Here is a 17,996-nt window from a genome sequence, read left to right on the forward strand (position 1 = left end):
AGCTGTCGCCTGATGAAGCTAGTTGTAATTACTGGCGAAACGTCGTACTCAGATTGTAAATGTTGTGGTTTGGCTCTCCAACACACCGGTGTGCTGTACTAGTGACGAATTGGCATGTTTCTGTTTACGTGGCAACCCTTACTAGTTGGCTGTGTTCTGGTGGTAGTGGGTTTAACGACACATTTATATATTTAATCGACCTAACCCAAAAAACTCTTATGGGTGATAATGTTCGCGACAGCCTACGTGTTAAACTGGGAAATGCAACATGCATTGTTTTAAACCCTATATATATTGTACGTATTTTAACACGACGATGATGATCGTGATGCTTATGCTGATACCGCCTCACATGCTGCTGCTGATGATGATGTTTAATTGTATGATGACATTGCCTACAAAATGTAAGCGGATCATATATTGTTGCGATGTCTATATTATTGTTCATTCGTTTATAAACCAATAGTCACGTTTATAATAATTACAATAATGATGATGATGATTGTGTCAATGATGAACAAGCAACGCGTAATGATCGCCAGAATTGTTTTAATGGAAAATTTGCGTGTTCATAAAGGTCACCACTTCTTCCGCGGTTTATACATGTGTCATTTACAGATATACAACGACGGACATACACAAGGCATATAGCAATTCGGTGCAGTGACATTGCGGAAATTCTGAATATATTGCTAATTCGCGTACGCAACTCACACTGCTATAAAAAAAAAAAAGCTACAGTGCCATCATAGAACATTTTTTTGTTTAAATTAAGCAAGATCACGAACACTCGATGCGGTATTTATCGAATAAGAATACAAATTATTAAAAACAAAAACTATGGAACAATAACGAAACGTTATTTAAATAAAACAAATTTTAAAGCGTCGTTCAAAACATCAATGGCAGCGATTTCAACCCGGGCGCTTCGCCCTGCGGGGGAGGTGGGGGAGGGGGGTTGAAGGCGACGGCGTGGATACCGTGCAGGAGGCATTTTCGTTAGGGAGCGTCAGCGACAAAACGACGCGAATTCACGACGCGAAATCAAACGTCCTGCTGACACCGCGTTCACTCGAGGCGTGGGGGCACGTGACATCTCTGTCGTGGCTTTATAGTAACCTCCGCGTAGCTTGATCGTTTGTACTCCGATCGTGTGTTTGTATTGTTTGCTGTTGTGACGCTCTGACCCGCCCCCGACTGGAGATCTGTGAAAAGGAGCTTTATAGCTCATCTGATTCCTCCTGTATATATATTTTAAAAAAATCTGATTTGATCTTGGCCTAAGATCAAGACACCCTGACTGCGCACGATCTTGTCTGATCACGTAAATGTCTGAGCCTGGTTATCACTTCAATGGGTGACCACCACCATCACAGGGTGTTGTCGGCGTGGGGCTTCGAGGTGTGGCCAGGCGATGGCAGTGGCGAGAGAGAGCGTGCACCCACGTGTTATATCGTCCAAGCAACTGCTCGCAATCGGTTGCGCATACATACATACATACACACACGCGAGCGATCTCCGTTGCATGGAACCAAGTTGCCGGGACCCATGGCTCGGGTGTGGACCAGGCGTTTGACACCACCGATGAGAGAGAGAGAGATCTCGATTTGAAGCTTTCGTGACTGCAGGAATCCTTACTCTTTGGTTCTTTCGGTAAAGTCACGTGGGTATAAAAAATAATACATCACGACGTTTCGGGCGCAACACAAGCGTCCGTGTTTCGCCCGAAATGTCGTGATTCATTGTATTTTATACCGACATGACTTTACCGATAGAACCAAAGAGTATAGAGAGAGAGAGAGATATTGAACAGCTTTCGATGCAACGCAGCAACAAAAAAACAAGTCAGACGTCGACTATTGCGACTGGCGAGCGATCCGGCAGAAGGAAGGAGGCGACGGCTCAGGGTCGTGGCCGTGCCCGCGAGGACGTCTTAGCCACTCTGAGCTTGGCGCCGTCGGCCTCACCGCTCGCTCTCCGCCACGGTTCCCCGCGCGACGTAGCAGCCCTGCAGAGACTCGGGCTTGTCAGTGGAAATTCTACGTTCCCCAATAGTGGTGGGGGGGGGGGGGCAGGGTGGAGGGGGCGAGTCCGTCTATTGCACGTGCAGCCTTATGCCTAATGCATGGATGCATAGGCGCTTTGTTTGTGTCTGTTGATTATCTCGGCATATACAGGGTGGCCCAAAAGTCAGGACACATCGGGTTGGTACATTTATTTTAACAAATCGTGTCCGGCTATTGAATGTATTTTAACAAATGGTCAAACTGACTTCCAGTAACATGAATGCGTGATGCATGGACTCTGTTTGAAATGAATTTAGCACGCTTTAAGATTGCAGGTTGTAATCTGTGAACGTTCATCAATGATGTTTTGTGTTGTCTCAATTCATTCAGGGTTCTTCTTGATTCTAATTTTGTAAGCGGCGGATTTCAGGGGATGATGTTGCTCGAATGGAAAATGTAAAACTCTCTCCGGCAGTGTGCGGTGACTGTGATCAACACCCAGAAGTGAACCACGGCGCGCGGAACGCAGACTCGGTGCCCCGATTCACAAAAACGAAGGGAGGAGGCATCACCAAATACAAAGATCCCCCTTATAGCCTTAACAGACTGTTGGGGCAAGTGCTGTTAGCGAGCACCTATGAAGGCCGGCACGGCACGCGAGGGGGTGGGTGGCCACCACCACGCCCGGTCGCCTTTTTTCTCCCCAGTGCCGATGTTTACACATCGCACCAGGTACTAATTTGAGGCTGAGTTGACCTAGGGGAGGCCCAGCACCAGCATCACAGCGATGCTGCACCACTCTGCTAGTCTGTGGAGATTGTCGCATTGCAGTTCCGTGACAACTGGAGGCAGATTGTGGAGGCCTTCATCCAGCAGTGGATTGACCATGGATTATAATTATGTTAATGATGATGGCTATTATTCGGTGTCATGCTCGACGCTGCATTCTATAGTCCTAATGATGAACGAACCAGAAAAATCGATAATTATTTTTAAAAAAAATCTATCGTAACATGAGCTGCGTTCGTTATGGTAGCACAAAGCGCGCAACTGCGTGAGAAAGCAAGCGAGTTGCATGAGACCGACACTGCTGTTGCTTCGTTATACAGTACAATATATGATTATACATTATAATTATTAATAATAGTGACAAAAAAATGTTGTGTTTTTTTTGGTTTCGTGCCACTTATTAACTTTTTATTTTTTTCGCTTGGTAGTAGGGATTTAAATTTGCTTGGTACGTGTGTGTGTATGTGTGCGTGCGCGTTGTACTTCTTTCACGCCATACCTAGCCAACCGCACGTACGTGGGATTTGGTCGCTGTGTATAATTAATGTAGAGCGTTGTGGAATGCTTTTGGAATGAATGACGCTGTATAAAATAAAGTGTTATTATTATTGCAGGCGACAAAAGGTTTTCCAACAGCAAAGCAATCTCAGCCTCACTTTGCATGTCAACATGCCACCCCCCCCCCACCCCAACATTATTATTTAATCACGGCAGCCACGAGCTCTAAAAGAGCCGATAAATATGGCATTGTTTTTTTATTTTGTGTACATATATTTAAATGTTGGCAGAAGAATGATAAATAAACGGCACTGTGTGTGCTGGTGTCTCCCTTATTGGAAGCTCATCAGTACACCGCTGCCACGTGTGCAAGGAGGACTTCGCGAACGTTCATGAAACTCTCTCCACGTGAACAATTCGGCACGGCGTGGGTTGAGGGGGGCTGCGTGTTGCTGGTGCCGCGGCCCAAAATTTGACCGAATTTTAGAAAAAAGATAACCAGCAAAGTTACTGAATTGAATAAAAAAAAAATCGCAGCGACAGCATCGCCCCCCTCGCTTCCCTACTGACAGACTCTATCCGTTCTGTGGCAAACGCAAGCAGCGTCTTCTTCTCGTGATGATTGTGTTTAGTTCGTTGCCTATGTATGGTGCAAAGGAAGTTTAACAATAGGTGCACACATAGCCCGGCGCTGTAAGAAGAGAACTAATAGCAAATTTACTAAAAAATTCATCGTCATCGCCGTCGTGATTATTAACGTCTGAAAGTGTCCACGAATTATAATTCTGTCCATCTGTCCGTCGTGGGTTCACGATAACGCTCACAGCGTTGATGCGATATCAACAGAACTTTAGTGTAAAGTTCCGTCGGTATTATTATTTTAAACGGCCACATCTATCACGTAGAAACACACAGCGAGCAGCAGCAGAAGGGGCCCATTTGTGAGCACGCCAACGCACCCAGCTTCCCTCCTTCACTGCTAATTAAATACTTCCCGAAGACCGAGAGGAAGAAAACGCACGCACGGACGCACGCAAGACGAGAGGCGATAACCACGATCCATGCGCACGCAAGCCTGTTCTTCTCTTCTCCACGTCGATCTTCAGCTCATCAGCGGGAGAGGGGGGGGGGCAAGGTGGGGAGACAGCCCATCCCGCCACCGTTCCCCGACGCCGTCACCAGCAAAGACAAAGATCACCTGCGTAGCCTGAACAGAATGTTGGGGCAAGTGCTGTTAGCGAGCACCTATGAAGGCCGGCATGGCGCACGTGGGGGTTGGTGGCGAGCACCACGTGCCGGTCGCCTTTGTCTCCCCGGTGCCATTGTTTTTACGCATCGCACCAGGTACTCATTAGAGGCCGAGTCGACCTAGGGGTGGGCCCAGGACCGGTTCAGATAATCATCACCGGTGTTGGTGGCCGTGAGCGGGACTCGAACTCGGGTAGCAGGGGTTCAGTAGCGCGGCGCGCTCACCGCTACGCTGCAACAATCGCCACCACCAGCAACCACCACCCCCCCCCCAGCCCAATCACTTGCAGACGTACTGGTCCACAGTGCGCGAGCACTTCCTGCACTTGACGTAGCAGCACCAGTGGAACTTGCACTGGCACCGCTCCACCACGGTCGCCTTGTAGTGGTCGTAGCCCCGGCCGCAGCACAGCAGCTCGCAGCCCGACGGCCCCGTGCTCGCTCGCTCGCACAGCCGCCCCGCCGTGCCCAGCGAGCCCGTGCTGCCGTTACGCGCGCAGTAGTCGGGGCTCGCCTCCAGGTACGCCAGCTCGTCCTCCGCCAACGCCGAGGCGCCAGCAGCCGCCGCAGCCCCCGCGCCCTGCTGGCCGCCTCCTCCTCCACCTCCTGCCGCCCCCGACGGCGGCAGAGGCCCCCCGAGGGGGGAAGGGGGCACCGGCGGAGCCGGCGGGGGCGCTTTGTTGGGGCCGCTCGGCTCGAGGCGGCCGCGCCGCGTGGCGCGCACCGCGACCGCTCGCTCGTAGCGCCGCAGCAGCGAGTCGCCCACCTTGCGGAAGTCGGCGAGCTGCAGCCAGCACGTCTTGAGCGAGCACGAGCCCGACACGCCGTGGCACTTGCACGCCACCTCGGCCGAGTTGAACACGGCCTGGGGGAGACGGAGGGAGAGAGGGTGCGGGGGAGTTAGTTGTGCCTCAGGCTTGTTCCATCTGGGCCGGGTCTCTCGCTGGTTACCGTAGGCACACACCAGGCTCAACATCCCTGGTGAGTCGGTACAGTCAGCAGCTGACAACACACCAGACTCAACATCACTGGTGAGTCGGTACAGTCAGCAGCTGCCAACACACCAGGCTCAACATCCCTGGTGAGTCGGTACAGTCAGCAGCTGACAACACACCAGGCTCAACATCCCTGGTGAGTCGGTACAGCTATCAGCTGACAACACACCAGGCTCAACATCCCTGGTGAGTCGGTACAGTCAGCAGCTGACAACACACCAGGCTCAACATCCCTGGTGAGTCGGTACAGTCAGCAGCTGACAACACACCAGGCTCAACATCCCTGGTGAGTCGCTACAGTCAGCAGCTGACAACACACCACACTCAACATCCCTGGTGAGTCGCTACAGTCAGCAGCTGCCAACACACCAGGCTCAACATCCCTGGTGAGTCGCTACAGTCAGCAGCTGACAACGCCGAACCCCGGGCAGCGATTAACTAACCCGGACAACTCAGCTTGTCTGAGCCTGGGCATTGTGGAACCCCTGGAGGAAATTCCACCAAAACGGGTCTTTGGACCTTCCACTGCAACCAGGACCATCTCCAGTCGTCTTGACTACGTCTTGCCACTGGGTACAGATGGGGCTGGTCGAGAGAGTGAGGTTGACGCTGCGCAAATCACCCTCACTTAAATCCAAGTTATCTGCGCAAGTCACTTTTACCATCGTCATTGCGAACAAGAGAGAGGATTTGAGTGGCGGGAGGTGGGGAGGGTGAATTGATGAGTTAATGCAACAGCAGTTCCTGGAGCATCATTGTCACGAGCAGTGTGACAACAGCAATGGCATTAGCAGCAGCAGCATCAACGATGCTCTGAGCCGTCCCCCGCTGATCGACTAAACGGTGGTGCATCTATTTACACGTCTGGGTGGACAGAGATAGTGCTGGATTATCCCAGCAGCAAAAGTACCTACACAAACTACGGGCCCCGCACTTTCAAGGGCCCCGCGCTAAATGCTTTCGAGCTATCAATTCCGGTTCAGTGATTCTGCACTTGCTCCATTACGATAGTACTATACCGCCTTCAACTTTTATGAACGACTGGGTGTTTAAGGTTAGCGATTTGTCGTATTAACTGGCTGTACAGCAAATAAAAAAAATTACAATTACTTCCCATACACTATATTAGAGAAACGTTTTGCTCACTGGCTGCCAAAGGATGTGTGGGCTGATAGTACCTTGATATTTATCAATTTATCCAAGTCATCATCAGCAGCACCTTTAAGGTGCGCGTACGGGCTAAGAGAACGCGTTCGGGGGCATACATCGAGAACTATAAACAATTAAAAACGATGTTTTCAGGTAAGGCCCACTGAGCTGTGTTGATCTTTTTCACAAGCGACCTGACCACAAATGATAGCTCAACGACGTGGCGAAAAACGTGGACATTTACGGCAGCCGAACACCGTATTCGAAACGCGTGACGTTGATTCTAAATGTGGAGAGGTTAAAAAAAACCTGGAGGACCCGGAGAAAAATCCAGCCGGTATACACGGCCGCCGTGTATACCGGGCGAGGTAGTCAACATTTCGCCACCGAGACCAAAACATCCCAACTCGCGCCCACGCCACTCACCCACACTCCACCCCCCATCCAGTCTGCTCACAATTACCACGTGCATACTGGCGCCGTGTACCCTGATTAGCACGTGAAAAGACACGTGCATTGACAAAAAAGCAACCTCGCCCTCGGCCTCTCCCCCTCAAACACACCCCCCCCCCCGCCCGCTCAAACACCCCCCCACCTCCACTTTCCACATCTACCCACCCCCAACCCCCCACCATGAACAGAAACAAATTCTGGCCTTGCAATAAACTCTTGGTTGCCTCCCCCCTCTCTTCAAAGCCGGATTTTGCATCTCCGTGCGAAGATAAAAAAAATAAACCCATAAACGATGGGTCGCTGCTCAGTCGTTTCCTTTGTGGCATCGGCCTGTCTCCTTCCTCTGGGGTAACCCTTGTTTTCTCTGCTTCAATGTGGTCATTGTAATTATTTGCTGGTTGTTGTGGTGGTGGTGGCGGTGGTGGTGTCGGTTGTTGCATTGGTTGTGGCTGGCTGGATGGCTGGTTAGGTGGTCGTTGGTTTGGTGGTTGCTCTTTGAAACGAACGCAGGAAATAATTGGCGGATGCAATGTCGCCTCCTGGCGTCGCCACTAAAAGGGGGAGTTTGTGTCTTTGATGTCGCCTTCTGGCCCACGCCAGTTCCCCGTATGTCTGTGTCTCTCTGCGTGTGTAAGGACGGGCTTGGTGTTGGCCAACCCCCCCCCACTCCTCCGTGTGCCGTTCCGGCCTTCAGAGGTGCTCGCTAACAGGACTTGCTCCTACAGTCTGCTAAGGTTCTACGTTGGGATGTTTGTAATATTTCTCTTTGCGATAACAGTGGGGAGCGGTGGTACGCGGCGCTGCGATACGAACCCAGCGACCCACATTTCGATTCCCGCTCACGGCCACCAACAGCAGTGACGATTATTTGAACCGCCCTGGGGTTCCCCGGGGTCGACTCAGCCTCAAATGAGGACCTGGTGCGGTGTGTAAACATCGCCACTGGGGAGACAAAGGCGGTCGGGCGGGGTGTTGGCCACTCACCCCCTCCGTGTGCCGTCCCAACCTTCATAGGTGCTCGCTAACAGCACTTGCCCCAACTGTTTGATGTTTGTTTTGTCGTGTAAGAACAAATACAAAGATCCCCCATATAGCCTTTAATAGACTGTTGGGGAAAGTGCCGTTAGCGAGCACCTATGGAGGCGGGAACGACGCAGGAGGAGAATGTGGTGTGGTCAGAACCACGTCCAGCCGCCTCTGTCTTCCCCGCTGGTGATGTACACACACTCCAACAGCTACTGGTTTAATTAAGGCTGAGTCAACCTACGGGGAGGCCCGGGACCGGTTCAGATATTCGCCATCGATGCTGGAATCGACACGGGGCTGAGTTCGCAGTCGCAGTGCGCTAACAACAGCGACACCGCTTCTCGGAACACTCGTGCCGTGCGACGAGCATGCAGCTCAAAGAGCAACTTAAGATATTGTAAAAGTGGTCACTAAAAACCGTTACCATTATTCATGTTATTGTTCATTTTCTATATGAACTGACCGTTAAAACCCAACCTCGTTGAAAGACCGCATTGCATATAACATGTGTTGCCGATGCTACTGCATGGAAATAATTACCATGTGCCTACTGCTGCGATTGATGATACTATAATGGCGATGTAGCTGATGATGGTACTCCGATGATGATGATGATACAGGGTTTAATTTCTCACTGAATTATATATATTTTTCCCGAGTCGCTGCTGGTCTACTGGAGAAAGATGGCACCACGTGACTACGGTAGCCACAAATATAAGTGGAGGGTATTCTGGGTGTGGTGTGCCGGATGTAGATATATTTTCCTAGGGCTGCTAATCCTCGGAACAGCGGCCTGACATTAATCCCTTAAAATATACTGATGCCGTTGTACTACTCTGGTTGATGATGATGATGTTAAATTGAAGCTTTCGTGACTGCAGGAATCCATACTCTTTGGTTCTTTCGGTAAGGTCACGTAGGTAGGCAAAATAATAGATCACGACGTTTCGATCGCAACGCAAGCGACTGATGATGATGATGATCATGATGCAGCTGATGATAATGATGGAGCTGATGATGATTTGTACAGTGACGCAGCTGATGGTGATTATTGCAGTGACGCAGTCAATGATGATCGAGCTGATGATGATTTTTACAGCGATGCGTCTGATGCAGCTGATGATGAATCGTGATGCAGCTGATAATTATTCCTCTGATCATGAAGATGCCGCAGGTGATCAAGACGATGCCGCTCATTAATAGTCATCGACCAATCCACGAATCGAATTGCAATCATCTTAATCTGCTGTCGTATCGTTCATCGTCCCGATGATTAGAACAAAATCAGACAACCGCTCACGTGACGTCACTGCAGTGACGTCCTGTTAAAGAGTCAGGGCCCCACATCGCAGCGAGGCCCTCCTGCCTGTGACGGGAATGCGGCGCTGCTGAAAGTTATTCAAGGTCACGTGTTTTTGCATGGTGTATGTTGAACTTCTTTCGCACCCTACGTAGTCAAACAGTGCCAATCGGAGATGCGGTGGAAGGACAGAAAACTAAACACAAAAAGCACTTGTTGTATGAATGAGGCATCAGCGCCGTGTCGGACAGCCCGACACACGAAACAAAGACAAAGATCCCCGTATAGCCTTAACAGACTGTTGGGGCAAGTGCTGTTAGCGAGCACCGATAAAGGCCGGCACAGCACACGAGGGGGTCAGTGGCCAACACCACGCCCGGCCGCCTTTGTATCCCCAGTGGCGATGTCTACACACCGCACCAGGTACTGATTTGAGGCTGAGTCGCCCTAGGGGGAGGCCTAGGACCGGTTCAGATAATCGTCACCGGTGTCGACCGCTCGCGGGACTCGATCTCGGCCTGCCGGATTCATAGCGCGGCGCGCTCACCACCCACACACCCCACCACCCCCACCACCAACCCCCCCCCCACCATCCCCCCCCACCACCACCCCCACCATCCCCACCCCCCCACCACCACCCCCACCATCCCCCACCACCCCCCCCCACCACCCCCCCCACCATCCCCCCCCACCACCCCCCCCACCATCCCCCCCCACCATCCCCCCCCACCACCCCCCCCTACCACCCCCACCACCCCCCCAACACCCCCCACCACCCCCACCACCCCCACCACCCCCCCCCCTCCACCACCCCCCCTCCCTTCTTACCCGACGTCCCGCCTCGTTGTTGTGCAGGTTCATGAGCGCCCGGCGCGGCTCTGCGGCTCCCCTGTCCTCTCGCTCCCTGGCGTCCACGAACTCCCTGGCGAAGCGGTAGCCGTACTCGGTGTTGTCGCCGCAGCCGCCCCACAGCCAGTCGCGCTGCAGGGCGCGCGGACGCGGCGCGCGGCTGCAGCCGCACGTGGCCAGGTCGCCCTCGCGGCACGCGCGCGACACCGCGTGCGTCACGCCCGCGGCCGACACGGCGAAGACGAAGGCGGCCTCGCGAGAGCCTGGCACGCGGTGGGGAAGCCGGGGGTTTGGGGAAGGTGGGGAGAGGTGGGGAGGTGGGGTTGGTTACCATCACGCAGGAACGTGACGGGCGTTGGGGGGGCATGGGGGGTGCCTTGCCCCCCCCCCCACGGCACCCCACTGATGACCAAAGCTACGAGTTGATGCACCATTGAAAACACCATGATGAGATGTTTTCAACAGCAGTATTGAAGATTAAGAACTTATTTAAAACGCGGTTTACGTTAATTTTTTTTTATGAAAATGATCTTGTTTACGTTCCACGTTTTATTTTAATTGAATTTGAGCAGTAGCGTAATTTTTCAAAAGAGGCGCTACGGAGCTGTAGTGGGTGAATTTTTCCGCCCCTACAGCGTGAAATGTTCGAGACCGTGAGAGTAACGAGAGGAGCCGGATATCTCACAGCCTCGGTGCGACCGTCCGAGACAAATCAAATATCGGGGCATCGCCTGACCGATTGCCGCCCCCCCCCCCCCCCCCCCCTGAGCTCGTAATGTAAGTTGCGCCACTAAAATCACGTTAATTACACTATGTAACACAATTCTTGTTCCTGGCTACAAAGTGTTATTTTTTATTGCGTATGCCTAAAAAGTATGGAAAACGGCTATTATTCCCCACAAACTTTGCTTTTGTGACCAGGACTTCATGTGAACGAAAGACACAAATGCACACGTTTTCTCATTTAAAATAGGTACATTTCAAATTTATAATTATCATTGCGTATTATAACTACGTTTTGTTCAGCCACGGGGAAACCCCTCGCTGAGTCTCATGACTTGGTTTCGTTATTTTTCTTCTTTCGGGGCCAGGGTGCTGCCACGTGTGTTTTTGTTCGCCCGTGCCGATGGCTGTGTGTGTGTTGAGTGATTTTCGAGTGGCCTCGTCCGGCCACACAATGGGTGCTCTTGCGAAGGACGTAACGCGATCTTTAACGATCACTGTCAGGCAAAATATTGCGTTGTTGTTGTTGTTTGTGGTTAATACCGTACACACAGAGTATTAATCAGGGCGGCCGCTCGATTAGAACCGTGAACCTCTGCAACAGATACGCGGCTAGACCACACGTCATCGCCTCATTGATGGCGAGGGGGTTGATGGGTGGCGCGGGTGAGGGGGTGTTCGGAATGAGGGTAAGGAAATGTGTGGCGGAAACTACGGCACGCGCACCGAATCCGGCACGAATTCATTCTGCCACTGCCCTCAAACGATCGTCACTGCACAATCCTACGTGGACCTACTTGCAGTACTGTCATCATTTCTTCCCCCCCTCCCCCCAGCACCGCCTCTCCACACACTCTCCAATCCAGCAACCCCAAGGCTTTCCGTAGACCTCTAACTCAGTGAGGCGGGGGGAATGGTCGCTCATTCTCGCTTGCTGCCCACAATGTCTGGAAACTCCCTTCCCCCACCCATCCGTGCTGTCCCCTCCTTGCCTCGGTTCAAGTCCCAGGTTCAAGACCTTCCTTCCTCCGCTCCTCTACCTCGCTTTGCATATTAAAAACAACAACAACAACAACAACAAATAACGAATTCCTTCCCATAGAAACACTTCATAACCACGCACCTGCTCTTGTGTGCAGACATAACTCAGGCCAGGTGAGCAGGCAGACAGGCAAGCAGACAGGCAGGTGGTTGTGTAGGTCGTGAGGCAGTCAGATATGTAGGAGGGACAGGCAGGTCGGCAGGTGGTGAGTTAGGTTATGGAGGTAGGCGGACAGGCAGTTAGATAGGTTGACAGGCAGGTAGGTAGATATGTAGGTAGGCAGGTCGGTATGCAGGTAGGCAGGCAGGCAGGTAGGTAGTTAGATATGTAGGTAGGCAGGCGGGCAGGCAGGCAGGCAGGTAGTTAGATATGTAGGTAGGCAGGCGGGCAGGCAGGTAGGTAGGTAGACGGGAAGACAGGTAAGTCTTCAGACAGCTGAGTCGGCAAGCAGATAAACACGAGCTCACCCGTGTCGGTGACCCTGCCGTATGCGTGCTCGCCCTCCCCGGCGCTGCAGTTCCAGCGCCTGGCGCGGAACTGGTGCTGGCACTCGCGCTCGGCAAGTCGCGCCCCGGCCGCCACGTGCGCCACGTGGTCCTGGTAGAGGGAGCAGAGCTTGCGCTGCCCGGGGGAGAGACCCGGCAGCGAGGCGCACAGCGGCTGCGCGCCCAGCAGGTACATCTCGGGTCTCTGCACGGGCACGGCACCCAGCGACCTGGCACGGGTACGGCACGGGCACGGCACGGGTACGGCACGGGTATGGCACGGCCTTTATCGATGGCGAGGATTGGTGGATCGCACTGATGTTGAGGAACTGTCCGTCCCGTGGACGTAGAGGAGGTTGCCATAGCCGAGCTCGCCAGGAGAGGGCGGTACATCAAAACAATGCGGATTACGCCTTTTCCGTCTGTATGGGATAGAGTGTTTCTCCCTCGCACGGATGGGGGTTTTTTTTACCGGGTGTTCCGGTTTTCTCCAGTGTATGAGCACTCGTTAATGGTCCGATAACATCCGAATACAAACGAAGCAGCGGAGCTTTGCCAATTGCTGGCGTTCCAGAATGTATGGGGCGAGAAGCTATGCCAACGCATTGCAAATATACAGACAAAGTTTGTCAATCCACTGCTGGATGAGGACCTCGAAAAGGAATGTCTATCCATTGGTAACTTCCCGGCAGTGAGCAGTGCAACACCTTGATCTGGGTCATGGTCAGAACATAGCTCGGGGAAGGGTGCAATAGAGAACCGCTCCTGAGGTCCTTTTGAAGTTGCCGCTTATTTGATCGATTCGTGTTTAGAGCGTCGCGTGATGTGTGATTGCATTCATGCAGATAGATGTGTCACCACGGTGGATATTTTTTTTTATCATGAAGTGATGAATTTGGTTAATGATCGCAGCTACGGAGGGTTAGGAACGCACGACAGTATGTACAGTATATATGTATATACTGACAGTATATATGTATATACTGACAGTATATATGTATATACTGACAGTATATATGTATACTGACAGTATATATGTATACTGTCGTACAAACGGAGGTTACACTGCACGACCTCGCAGTCTGGGTAGTTTTCTTTAGTTCTGTGTTTTTATTTTACGTCGTTTTGAGGGAGTGCTCTTGCCAATAACATTTGGTGAACCAGCAGCACAATTATCAAGAATATAATCGTTCTGAATATCATCGCGATGGCGATAATTAGGATTACTGATGATGATTATGATGACTGCGGCAGTGACGAAGATTACAATGACGACGATTGTGATTAATATGATGCTGACGGTGATCATGATGATAATCATGATGATGGTAATGACAGTGACGATGACAACGGCAATTATGGTTAACACGAAGATTATAATGACAATAACGACGGTTACGATAACGACGACGATGGTGGTGATGATAACGATGGTGATTATGACGACGGAGATTATGCTGATCATCATCATAATCATCATTAAGATCATGATCTCATCATTATACAGATGATGATAATTATCATTGCACCGACAGTTTTTTAGATAACGCGTAATAAAGATGCTCATTATGGTCCGCGATGACGAGCGAGACGCTGGTGATGATCTTCATGATCATGATGATTACAGCGAAGACAAGTCTGTTACATTGACAACTATGATGATGATGATGATTTTGTCGGCAGTGATGACGATTACCACCATGACAACGATTGTACGTTATTACAACCTTAATAACGAATACGATGTAATAACAACGTAGTTTTTTTTTATCACCAGCACCAAAGACAAAGTTCCCCCGTATAGCCTTATTAGACTGTTGGGGCAAGTGCTGTTAGCAACCACCTAAAAGGCCGGCACGGTTCACGAGGGGGTGGGTGGCCAACGCCTCGCCCGACCGCCTTTATATCCCAAATGGCGATGTTGGATACACACAGTACCCAGTTACTTGTTTGAATCGCCAGGACCGGTTCAGATAAATCGTCACCGGTGTTGACGGCCGTGAGCGCGAATCGAACGCGAGCGGCCGGGTTTGTGTGTGCAACGCCAAACTACCAGCACCACCACCACGACCACCAACCCACCCATCACAACCATCCACTCATTCCACTCACCACCACGAGGCCGAGGCACCGGTTAGAGGAACGTAGCCGAAGCCGGCGGCGACGAGCACGGAGATGATGACCGTGACGACGAGGTCGGCGATGCACCGGGGTGGAGATGCGAACCCGTGTTCCATAGCTCGGGTGGGATGTTCGCGTTTCCTTCCCCCGCTGCTCCTACGTGGACGGCGGCTTCAGGTCTCGCATGCATGCGAGGCGCGCGCGCGCGACTTGGTGAGCTCCAGCTGACTGATGGTGATAATGATTGTGTTGATATCCTGCTGTGAGTGTGACCACGTGAACGCTGCCGATGACGAACGCGTCCTACGAGGTTATATTCCACAGGCCAGCGTTCAGTCGAGGTGGCTTTTGTATTTGATTGTATAATGTCGAAGAGCGCTTCGATATGTACGTGTGCGCGTAGGGGTATAGAGGCGAGATTGTGATAAGGCTGCTGATGATGATGATGATGACTGTGTTGGACTGTTACTCTTGCTGCTTCTGTTGATAACGATTCCGTTATTGTTAAAGTTGATGATTAAGTTGCGGCTGCTGATGATGATAGCAAATCATAAAGCTGTCGCGGCTGATGCTGCTGATGCTGTTGCTGTGACTGCCGCAGCTACTGATGATGATTGCGATTCTTTCATCGTGCTGCTCCTGCTTACACTGATGATGATGTTTCCACGACTGCTGATGATAATCTATTACTCCTGCTGACGATTACGATGGTGAAAATTGTATCAGTAAAGCTGTTTGCGTTACTGCTGCACGCTTGTTCTGCTGCGTCTGACAAAGATGTCACTGCTGCTGCTGATAATTACAATCCCATTGCTGCTGATGATGATGATGCTGCTGATGATCCTATATCATCACACCCACACATACACACACAATACAGGCAACAACCGCGGCGATACACTCTCGGGGCTCTGTGCATAACGCCGCACTCGGTCTGTCGGCAACGTCTCTGTGTGAGCGCACGTCTGTGCCAAGTGAGTGAGAGAGCGAGAAAGCGGAGGAGGAGGAGGGCAGGGGTGGAGGAGGTTGGGGTGCGGGTGAGGAGAACTGGGCCCTCGAGATCTGACAGAGATCGCCCCCCCCCGTCTCCCTCCCGCGCCCCACCCTGAGTTGCTTTAGCATCACAATGGTCTTCGTTCCCACCGATCACACAGTGATTCGCCTGGCGCGGTTGGGGCGGGGGTGGAGGGTTGTGTGGGCTTCAGGGGTAATCAATGAGACCTGTTCGGGGCAAGCCGAGGCTACTACGTCTTCAGGTCCGCTGTGCGCGCGTGTGCGTGCGCGTGCGTGCACGTGCGGAGCGGTGGCGAAGTGGTTAGCGCCGGCCGCACCTGCGCTGCGAACCCTTTACAGATATCCGAGTTCGATCCAAGCTCGTGGCTAATATCAGTGACGATTTTATGAAACGGTAATGGGCCTCGGCGAGGTCGACTCAGCCTCAAGCGAGTCGCCCGCCAAAGGCGTGTATCGAATATCAGCACTGGGGAGACAAAGGCGGCTGGGAAATGGTACCGTGCCGTTCCGGCCATTCACAGATGGCTCGCGTACAGCAATTGCCCCAACAGTCTGTTTTTCACTGAGGAGCGGTGGCGCAATGGTTAGCACACTGCGATAACGAGTTCGATCCTCAGCAACGGCTAACATCAGTGGTGAGTAATTTCTCAACTAGTGCTCGGCTCACCTCTAGGTCGATTCAGCCTGAAACAAGTACTCAGTCGCGGTGTGTTAAACATAAGCACTGGGGAGACAAAAGCGGCTAGGCGTGGCGCTAACTACACAAAACCGTCTCGTGTACCGTGCAGGCCTTGCGATGTGCTCGGTGAAGGCGCGTGACCCCAAATAGTCTGTGAGGCTATGAGGATGCTCATCAGCAGTAGAATCATCATCGTCGTCGATGATGATTCGGCAGTACAGTACAACATCTAACCGTGAGCAAAATAAACATGTAATAGTTTAATGTATTAGCTACGTTATATGATGTTATGCGGAGCCGAGGATCAGAACGTACACCAGTTATTGGCGAATCTCCATGCGAGTTGAGTGTATTACGCTTGACCAGGCGAAACGTCAATAGATCATGACGAGTCCGATTTAGAACGAGTGACCTGGGCCACTCGTCTACCAGTTTGGATGATCAAAGATCGCCGCTGGCGCCGTGTGTGTGTGTGAGAGATTCATCCCACTCGAGTCATTTGCGGTGCAATATTCAAATGTGGGACCGTGGGCCGGCACTCTGACGGCAGAGTCACTTCGCCAAATCAAATCAAGATTCGACTTCGCCCGTTAATGCGGTGGGCGTCGTCGTCGTTGTTATTACATCGGCAGCATTAATCAGGGCGGCCGTTGCATTAGAACCGCGAACGTCTCGCGGCGACCGCTCTCCAGCTGGGGCCATGAGACTGTGGCTCGCGACGGATGCGGATAATTGATGACGATGCACAAACGGAAAATACAAAATAACAAAAATTTAAAAACTGTCTCCGGGGCAGTGTGCGGTGTACTGTGGTCAACCGCCCGGCATGGAATAATCGCTGAACCGTGGAACGCAGACTGAGTGCTGCGATTCACAAAGACTACGGGAAGAGCGGAGCGTCGTCGCCGTCACAGCGAGATGCTCTGCGCCGCTAACCCGGACGCAAATCACCCGGGGCGGCCCATTGACTACCTCGACGTGAAGTCACAGGCGCTGCTCGACGGCGGCGTTCTTCATTGCAAGGACCCCCCACGGGCCTCTGGAGGTCCCTGGTGGCCTTTAGTGCGGCAGCCCTGACGTGCGCCCCCCCCCCCCCCCCGACATTACACCAAGAGTGAAAACACCCCCCCGCCCCTCATCATCATCATCATGCTGTCAAACCCCCAATGGCTTCACGTGTGTGGCGGCCCTCACGCTGATGATGTCTTATCGGCGAAATACTCTTAGGTTTTTATCGGTAAAGTCACATAGGTAAAAAAAAAAAAGTATACATTTTTATTTAATTTCTATTAATATTTATATTATTTTTATTATTTTTATTTTACCTACGTGACTTTACCGAAACAGACCTAAGAGTATGAATCCTTGCAGTCACGAAAGCTTCAAATCGATAATTATCGGCGAAAGTAGCATCCCCCCCCCCCCAACCAGCTCTGAAACTGAGTGAAGAACAGCGCTCTACAGCGACATGAGCCGCACGAGCGAGATGAAGAAGATGAGACCCGGGCGAATTGAGGGTTTTCTTGGGCGTGAAACAACAACAACGATGCAAGAGAACGAGAGAGAGAGAGACCATCCCTCGGTGGTGGAAACTTCTCCCTGTGCCGCGTGCCCTTCCC

At 51.9% G+C, this 17,996-nt stretch overlaps 1 protein-coding gene across 1 annotated transcript; it reads right to left on the reverse strand.

Moving 5' to 3' along the window:
* Positions 1-532: 532 nt before the first annotated feature.
* Positions 533-12,778, reverse strand: LOC144729378 (protein Wnt-5b-like). The gene is made up of 4 exons (XM_078609606.1): positions 12,546-12,778; positions 10,293-10,576; positions 5,262-5,406; positions 533-5,135 (listed from the first exon to the last, which is right to left on the reverse strand). The coding sequence occupies exons 1-4, from the start codon at positions 12,757-12,759 to the stop codon at positions 4,822-4,824; spliced, it is 957 nt and encodes a 318-aa protein (XP_078465732.1). The 5' UTR covers positions 12,760-12,778; the 3' UTR covers positions 533-4,821.
* Between the last annotated feature and the right edge of the window lie 5,218 nt (positions 12,779-17,996).

The sequence above is a fragment of the Lampetra planeri genome, chromosome 32 (assembly GCF_965212315.1).
Source record: "Lampetra planeri chromosome 32, kcLamPlan1.2.h2, whole genome shotgun sequence".
NCBI classification, from domain to species: domain Eukaryota; kingdom Metazoa; phylum Chordata; class Hyperoartia; order Petromyzontiformes; family Petromyzontidae; genus Lampetra; species Lampetra planeri.